General features: G+C 62.3%; 1 protein-coding gene across 1 annotated transcript in view; it reads right to left on the minus strand.

The window, feature by feature from the left end:
• Positions 1–738: 738 nt before the first annotated feature.
• The window catches only part of CRELD2 (CRELD disulfide isomerase 2), an 8,326-nt gene continuing 189 nt past the window's right edge, over positions 739–8,875 (minus strand). The window contains exons 2-11 of the mRNA XM_024737622.1: positions 8,647–8,875; positions 8,245–8,327; positions 7,617–7,721; positions 7,218–7,309; positions 6,406–6,582; positions 4,941–5,036; positions 3,922–4,005; positions 2,812–2,907; positions 2,242–2,388; positions 739–1,003 (exon numbers count right to left, since the gene is read on the minus strand). The exon at positions 8,647–8,875 is cut by the window's right edge and continues 2 nt beyond it. Of these exons, the coding sequence (XP_024593390.1) occupies positions 954–1,003; positions 2,242–2,388; positions 2,812–2,907; positions 3,922–4,005; positions 4,941–5,036; positions 6,406–6,582; positions 7,218–7,309; positions 7,617–7,721; positions 8,245–8,327; positions 8,647–8,769 (1,053 nt within the window). The 5' untranslated portion in view covers positions 8,770–8,875 and the 3' untranslated portion in view covers positions 739–953. The remainder of the gene's footprint in view (positions 1,004–2,241; positions 2,389–2,811; positions 2,908–3,921; positions 4,006–4,940; positions 5,037–6,405; positions 6,583–7,217; positions 7,310–7,616; positions 7,722–8,244; positions 8,328–8,646) is intronic.

Below are 8,875 nucleotides of genomic sequence, written 5' to 3' on the forward strand. Positions count from 1 at the left end.
GAGAGACCGGGGAGAGCCCGAGGTGCACTGGGGTGTGGCCAGCGCCTGCGGCCCTTGGGTGCTGTGGTCGCCCCTTCCCAGTAGGGACCCCTGAGGCAGAGTCCCACCTGCAGGTGCCCTGTCCCAGTGCCCAGGTGAGAGGGCCCAGCTCAGGCTCGGAGAGCACAGGTGCAGCAAGGGGACAGATGGATGGTCACTGGCGCCAGGACAGTGGGAGACGTTTACAGGGATGACGTGAGGCCTGGCGGGGGCGGGGGGGACAGGAGGCCAGAGGGGCTGGGGGAGCATGAGTGAGGGGAATGGGTGGGATGGTGGCCACTGGGCAATCACCGGGGGGCAGCCCTGGGGGGCTGGAGCGGAAGCCATGGTCTGACCGCCACACGGACTGGTGGGAACGGGCTGGGCTGGGCTGGGCTGCGGGGGGTCCATGCAGCCTTCTTCCCACGTGACGACCTGGCCCTGGGGCTCACGACTGAGGTTTTCTCCAGCTTAGCCCCCAGGGTCCCTGGCGACACTCACTCTAGCGGCCCAAAGGTGGGGCCCTGAAACTCACCCAGTTAAGGTTCTGATGGTGCTTGCAAGCCTGGGGGGTGGTGGCAGGAGCCCCTTGGGGACAGCCTGGCTGTGCTGCTTCAAAAACCCCCGCAGGCCTGGGGGCTCCAGCAGGACGGGGCCAACTCCGCTCTAAAGGTCCACACGCTTCCAAGGAGACAAACGCACACCTGTTGTCTGCCCAGCTACCTTCAGTGGCCAATTTTATTATAAAGAACGGTATCAAAATATACAAATCTGTTTAAGAACAACCAAGAAACGCAGCTTTAAGGGTCAAATAAGCATCAGCCGTTTCAATGGAAGCAGCTTCCCCTGGAGCGACGGTGTGACATGAAGGGCCACGTCCAGGAGACAGTCTGAATAATTTAAAGGAAGGGTGTGACTTCCGACGTGGATGCACATCATAAATCTTCATGGGACGGCAGCTGTGTTGGGCTTGCTTCTGTGACTTCTGTCAGAAAGCAAACAGATCGGTCCGTAAAATCCTAGCACGAAAGGTCCTGAGGACGCGGCCACAAGGCAGGCGCTGGGGCCGTGGTAACGTGTGGACACGCTGCCCATGGCCGTGGGGTGGCTCCAGGCTCCCTCTGGATACAGCAGCCCCAAGCACCCCACGGCTGGGGTGTCCCGACGGCACCCCAGAGCCGCCACACCGCTGTGGGAGAGACGGGCGATGGGAGCCGATGAGGTGCCCCCAGAACCAGCTGGGACGAGACAACAGCCTGCGTGATGTGTGGGGACAGACAGTGCGTGGCTGCGGCCCCTCCGCGGCCCTCGCTGACTGTCAGGCCCCTCGGTTCCTACAGGGCGTCTACGTGTGGATTAGCTTCTCTTTATCCTGCCGGGACCCAGGGAGCTTCTGGAGCCTCAGCCGTCTTACTGCTTTGGGAAAACTCTCAGCCATTGTCTTTTTTAACGTGGCTTCTTTCCCGTTCTCCTTGTTGTTCTAGAACTTGTATGAGATGACTGTGGGAAGAACTGTGTCCCCCCCAAAAGACAGGTTGGCATCCTAATCCCCGGTGCCTGTGAACGTGACCCTACTTGGAAATAGAGTCCCTGCAGGTGCGCAGGTTAAGAACTCACTGGAGTGGGCCCTGACCCAATGGCTGGTGTCCCTATAAGTAGAGGGAACTTCAGACACAGGCTCCAGGGAGAAGGCCATGTGACAAACAGAGGCAGAGGCTGGAGGGACGCCAAGAGTGACAGCCACCAGAGCCAGAAGAGGCAGGAAGGATGCTCCCCGACAGGCTTCAGGGGGAGGCAGCCCTGCCGACACCTTGATCTCAGACATCCAGCCTCCAGGACTGGGAGACAACGCGCCTCTGGAGTTGAAGCCGCCGGGTCTGTGGCGCTTTGTCACGGCTCCCAGGAGCCCCCGTGGAGCCGTCTGCCCCTCCCGCCACCTCCCTGCCCATGTCTCAGGCAGACCCGGGGGCTGCTCAGCTGGTGGCCCATCTGCTGACCTTCCTTTGCGTCTCCCTCCATCCATACAAGAGGGAGTCCCCTGGGGCTTCGTCCCCATAGAGGACTTTACGCTCTTGTCTTCCAGGAACCCCGGCTCCCATCATCCCAGGGCCACTTTTTGTGTAAATTTCTTAACTTGGGGACAGGTGGCAGCGCACCCAGGCCCCGCGGCCGAGGGCAAAGGGCAGAGGGCAGAGGGTGGCCGTGGGGTGAGCAGTCACTCACCGGCCCCCGCCGGCCCCGTCTGCACACAGACGTCCTCGGCCTCCTCGAAGCCCTCGGGGCACACGCAGACGAAGCTCCCGGGTGTGTTGTAGCAGTTTTCATTCCTCCTCAGACAGGGCCTTTCCGCCAGCGAGCACTCGTCAATGTCTAAATAAACACATTCCACTGACCAGGTGACTTCGTTCAGCAAACATGCACATCGGGGATCGAGGGATTCACACGTCGTGATTCCCTCACACACAGAAAGCGCAGAGATGGAACCATCCCGTTAGAGAAAGGAGACAGAGGGGAGGATTTAACAGGAGCCCCAGAGCCAGGCCGTCGGGGGCGGGAAGAAGAGATGGTCCAGGCAAACGTGAGGGCGGGAGCCCGGTGGTTCTCCACCCGGGTTCCAGCCGGGCTTGACTGTCGAGGTGGATGCCCAGACGGAGCCTGCAGGCCCTTGCTCGGCCCCCACCCCCATGGGCGCGTGAGAATCGGAGTCTGCAGCCCAGGGTCCCGTCCCCACCAGCGCGCATGGCCTCTGGGAAGGTTCCCGCCCCCGAGTTGAACGCAGATGCGCCCGCTGACCTGCGCACTGGCCGCTCTCTTTCGAGTAGCCGGGGAGGCACTCCTTACACTGTCCAGGACCCTCCCCTGTGCAGCCCACGCAGGTAGAATCACATTCTGGAAACAAGCGGGGAGGGAGATGACGACATGAGACCCCCATCCTGTGGGCAAAGTGCGACCCGAAACCACACACGAGATGGTGGAGGCTCTGCGGCCGGGAGAGCCCAGTGTCCCCATCCTGGGGGCGCTGGGGAGCAGACAGTGTGGGCTTGAGGCAAAGTGCACACTTGCTGCGATTGACCGATTGACCATTGGTCCTGTGTTGCTGAGGGACCTCGGTGCAGGCCGGGCTGCGGGAGCAGCAGTGATGGGGCCCCTCCATGACCTCTGTCACGGGAAGGATGGGGGGCAGCATCTTCTCTCAAACAAAACCCGCCTCCAGCTGTGACATTGCTAGGAGCTTGGTGCCAACAATGGCAGAGAACGTGTGATGCTTTGGGGGGCGTCTCATTGAAGCTGTGTGTCCACAAACATGGGGACAGGACGGCATGGCCGCGGACACGGTGAGGGGGCACGCGGGGGGGAAGGCGAGGAATCGGCACCACCTTTCAACCTTTCGGGGGCTGGGTGGCCCTAAAATCCACATTCCCTTGAACTGACCAACTCGGAAACTCATCCAAAGAAAATAACGAAGAATGTAAAAAGCTTTTCCTACAGGGGTTTCAAAGTTTGTAACTGTGGGAAACCGTGTATGACAAATATTCAATGATACAGATTGCTGAAGAAAACCGTGAAATCACAGCATGCTCCAAGATAATTAACACGACGTACAGAAATGTGACGTGCAAAGGCGGTCACGATACTGTTGAATGAAAAGCAGACAGGTAGCAAGGCGCCGCTCAGATCAGCACTGCCTCGACCGGCCTGCCAGGGGCCCTCCCCAGGGACTGGATGCTTGCCAACTTCTTTCAACTTATCTGAATTCTCTGATTCTTCTTCAGGAAACATCTATCACTTGTGTTGCCACCTTCAATGTTTTAAGTAGGCAGAGCATACAGGGGTCCTGCGGGCACACCACAAACATCTTGGGGGAAGGAGTGCTGCAGCGGGCAGGCCGGGCGGCGCGCTCACCCTGGCACAGGAACGAGCCGTTGAGGTTCTCGCAGTATTGCTGCTCCTCGCAGGGGGCCGGCTCTGCCGTGCATTCGTCCACATCTGGAGAGGACGGCACAGCTGTGGGTGGCAGCCGCGCCCCGACCGCTGGCCAGAGGGACCGCCGTGGGGAGACACACGGTCAGTCATCCTCGGGGGCCTCCGTGTGCAGGTGGGACCAGCGGCTGACCCGTGAGTGCTTCCCCGGGGCCTCGGTGAAGCTCCAAGGCGGGGCTGGGGGGCGGGCACCACCCTCCCCATTCAATTTGGGACGTGAGGCTCCCGACTTGCCTGAAGCTGAGCAGCTGTGAGAATGAGACCAAAACCGAGGCCCTGGCGGGAGGACGGCAGCCTGGCGGCCACCCACCCCCAACCCACCGTCCCCGCCAGCACCTGGGCCTGCACGGACTCGGGCAGGGCCGAGATGCTGGCGGCCGGGCTGTAGGGCTGCAGCTCGAGAAGACACCCCGGGAACAGGCGGGGCCCCAGCTGGCTGGGCACGGTGGACAGGGAGAGCCACGCGCCACGGCTAGGGCCTCCAGACCGAGGGGCCGTGCAGAGTCCACCACAGTCAGAGGCTGCCCACGCCCTGCAGTGTCCACTTGCCGGCCAGAGCCCCCCACCCCACGTCTGTCTCTTTTATGAAACCAGGGCCCGAGGACACACGATTGCGCCTAAGTCCCAGGCTTCCCTCCCGGGCCCTGAGCCAACAGGACCACCGGGGCCACCTGACGGCAAGGACGGGGGACAGGGGCCACCTTCCCAGCCCAGAGTCCAGGCCACAGAGGGCTCACGTGAGCAACCAGCCCACAGGCAGGCAAGCCCAGCCTCCACGCTGTGGCCCATTACAATACAGCCTGGAACGTCAGAGGCCGCTTCCCCACGAGTAAGAAGGGGGCAGGGGGCAGGAGCGGGGTGTCCTGAGGGTAGCTGGGGGCTGCGCAGATGCCACGAGAGAGTGGGGGGAAGGGGTGGGGGAGGGCAGCCGCCAGCCTCACCTACGCAGGCGTCGTCCTCCCGTGCCCAGCCCACTTCGCACTGGCCGCAGTCTCTGTTGGTAGGGCCCGTGCACGTCTTGCAGGACTCGTCACAGGCTGGAAGGCAGAGGTGGGACGGCCGTCAGTAGGTGGGGATCCCGTCTCAGGAGTGAACTCGATGCAAAGGGCGTTTCGGAAATTAGGAGCTGACATTCATAGGGTGAAAACAAAAACCGCAAACCAGCAAAAAATCCCAGCGGAGCAAGATACATTCAACGACAGAGAAACTCCTGTGATTCACAACATCCCTGACCTTAAGGAGAGAAAAGAACACACGGGGATTTCCATGCCCAGGGGTGATAAAATTCTCAGCAAACAAGGACTCCAGAGGAATTGCTCGTAACCTGGCAGAGGTAGCCTCCCAAATGCTGGAGCCCACACCCAGCTGGGTGTGTGCATGCCGCCCGCCAACACGCGTGGACGTTCTGGGCCCGGGAAAGGCCGGGGGGTAGGAATCGGAGGGGCTGGCCTCCCAGGCACCCAGCACATTCTCCACGGGGATGCCCAAGGGAGCGCAGCCTCACTGCCAGCCCTGACGGGAGAATTCAACACGACTGCTGACGCCCAAAAGGTCTTCCTGTACATCAGTGACAACCAACAAGAAAACACATCGAGACAGGGTGCGCCTCGTGGCTTCCTCCCTGGACTTACACATCTACACCCCGTCAGAGGACGCCATCCTGGGCTGACGCAGCCTCACGAGCAGGGCATGGGTCTCCCCAACCACAAGGGAGAAGCGTGCCCATCACAGCCGAGAAGGCTCCATCCGTGCAACCCCACGGCCCATCTCAGAACTCACGGGGGCGCCCAGAACGACAGCCAGGGCACCTCTGAAGACCCAGGTGGGAGAGCCCACCTTACCCGACACCAGGGTGACCAAGACGGCGCGTCCTCTACACGGGGACCTGGGGCCAGGAGGTCACACTGCGTGGCCTCCGCTGTCCCGGTTCTCACCTGGGCCACCTCCCCACCCTGCTGGTGCCCTGACGTGGCCAGACTCGGCCCTGCCTCTGCTCACTCCGAGACCCTAAGCCTGAGTGACAGCGGGGACACCAGCCTCTGATCCCCGAGTTGCACCCAAGGACACCCGAGCCTCCTGCTGGGACAGCCGCGAGGAGAGCAAAGCTCGGGCCAGACACTCCAGGTGCAGGTCCGGGGCCCCGGGACCGGCGTGGACGTCACAGAGCTGGAGGTGCCACACTGCCCACCCTCTGAGCCCTTCTCCAGAAGGACATCACGGGTAAGCAGCTCACACGTCCCTCCTGGGGCTTGTTTGGGGACAGGAAGTGAGACCATCCCCGGCTGCTGGTCCTGTCATGTCCCTTCTTACGTCGTACAAGGGCCCACGCCTTCCCCCTCAGCTCCCAGAAGCCTGGGTCAGCGGTCACCGGGTCCCCCTCCCATCTACACAGGCAGCTCCGGGTACCTGAGCAGATGCTGTGCGTCTCGTTCCTCAGTGAGTTGAAGTAGCTGTCCATGCAGTCGGCGCACAGCGGTCCCCGGTACCCCGGGTGGCACTGGCACGACCCGTCGCCCTGTCTGCTGCCGTCTCCGCTGCAGTGGCCGTTCCCGCTGCAGGGCCGCTCGGACCCACCCTGGCACGCTGCGGGGACCCCGAGCCCGCTCAGAGCGCAGCCCGCGACACATTCATAAAAACAGCTCTCTGCGTCTCGCTGAAACCCCAGCCCTGCTTCACCCCTTCTGTCTGGGAGCATAGGAGCCCCACACTGGCGAGGTGTCTGGAGGAGGCATCGGCTTGCCTCACGCGGGACACGGGGCCAAGGACGGGACAGTGAGGGCCCGCGCTGTGACGCCACACCGGTGGGACAGGCTGGGGCAGCCTCGGCCAGGGTGGGGCCTGAGCGCCAGCATCGTGCCCCATGCCCAGTTGATCCACGTGAACACTCTGGTGACGCCTGGGCGGCAGCCGTGGCTTCACTCAGTCTCTTCACCCCCGGAGGCTGGACGCCCCTGGCCCCGGCCTCTCACACAGGCTTCGCTGCTTATGGACCACCTCCCCGCACCCAGAGGGCGGCACCCAGGTGGGCGACCAGGGGTTCTGTGGAGCCCTGAATTAGGAGCATACTTGGGACCAGATACCCAGAGGCGAAGATCGCTGCAGCTGGGAGGAGGCTGCACAGGGCCCACGTTCCCACCCGAGCTCCTGCCCAGCCGGGAATCACGACAGGGCTAACCGGAAACACACAGGACGCGCACGAGTCCCCGCAGAAAACTCACCCAGGCAGTCTGGCCCGTAAGTTCCTGGAGCACAACAAACTTTCAGTGTTTTCACACAAAACCATTCAAATAAGTCAGGATACTTCTTCTTCCTGAGGATTTTAAAAAGTGTTCAATAAATCTCACGCGGCAGATTTCCTCAAAACAGAAACACAGTTGAACACGTAACGTGCTTCTGAGTATCATGGGATCTGGGAGACGAGGGTCTGGGTGCCAAAAGGCTCTTCCAGCTGACACCCTCGTCTGGATGGTCGCGCTTTGGTGATAAAGGATGGGAACACGGGTACGGAAGAAAACAGGTGTGTGGAAACCCCTACTATTCTTGTAGCTTTTTAAACCTGACATCATTTCAAAGGCCAGGAGTCGCTGGCACTGGTCCCCGGGGACGCAGGCACTCACAGCCACCAGGTCTCCAGGAGCCCCTCGTGCTCCTCCAGCAGCTGGTTGCACTCGAAGTCGCTGGGCCCACACAGGCCCTCCATGATCTCCAGCAGGCGGACCTCGCTGAAACACAAGGCCGTCAGCACAGCGAGGCCGGGGCAAGGGGCACCTCAGCGGTCAGCGTCCGTTCCCCAGGGATGTCCCGAGGCCCCACCTGCGGCCAGGCCACGACTACAGTGGCACTTCAGTGAAAAAAGACCCTCAGCAAACACCCAAATGGGGCCGGGGGTAGAGAACTAAACATGGAGTGTGGGGCTGGTCAGGGAGGCCTGTCCGTGCTCACGGTGGGACTTCGGGTGTGGGGTGTGCCAGGGGAAGCCCTGCAATGGGGCCGGAGGAGGCCGGAGCTCGGGGGCGGGGGCAGGAGGGATTTACCCCACCTATGTTTTTAAGAAACCACCGTGTCTGCCGAGTGGAGGCCGAGCGGGACAAGTGTGCGAGCCAAAAGGCCAGCCAGGAACCAGTGTGCCAGCCCCAGGCAAGGACAGGTGACAAGCCCCAAGAGACGCTCTGTGTCTGTCAACGCTCCCAGGAACACGTCAGGCACCAAAGGCAGGCGCTGGGCCGGTAAGAGCAGGGCGCCCACCTGAATTCATACTTGGACAGCGTCTTTTCCTCCCAAGCCGTGTTTCCACCACCAAAGTTCTTCTTTGCTGTGTCCACCATTCCCTGCGGGGAGACGGCCGCACAGAGCTCAGCACTGCTGCCTCACCCCGTCCATGGTGAGGTGACCGGTCTATGGTGGGGTGACCACAGTTCATGGTGGGGTGACCCAGTCCATGGTGGAATGACCCCAGATTCATGGTGGGATGGCCCAGTCCATGGTGGGGCAACCCTGGGTCCCTGGTATGGTGACCACAGTTCACGGAGGGGGTAACCCCAGTAGATGGCGGGACAACCCTAGTCCATGGGGGGGTGACCCTGGTCCATGGCGGGGCGACCGCGGCCAGACCCCTGGCCTCGTGTCCCCGCGGGGTGATCGGCCCACCTGGTTGAACTTGTCCACCAGCTCCCGGCATCGCTTGCAGGGCGTCGGCTTCTTGGTGGCCTCGCCGGGCGACAGCAGCGTCAGAAGCAGCAGCCCCAGCACGGCCGGGGCCGGCGGGCGCATGGCTGGCCGACGTGGACAGCGCTGCGGAACGCGGCCGCACGGGCACTGGCCGAGGTCCAGCGGGAACCGGCCGAGCGCTCCGGCCTCCGGCCGCCCACCGGCTCGG

This window comes from Neophocaena asiaeorientalis, unplaced genomic scaffold (genome assembly GCF_003031525.2).
Source record: "Neophocaena asiaeorientalis asiaeorientalis breed wild unplaced genomic scaffold, Neophocaena_asiaeorientalis_V1.1 scaffold242, whole genome shotgun sequence".
Classification (NCBI taxonomy): Eukaryota; Metazoa; Chordata; class Mammalia; order Artiodactyla; family Phocoenidae; genus Neophocaena; species Neophocaena asiaeorientalis.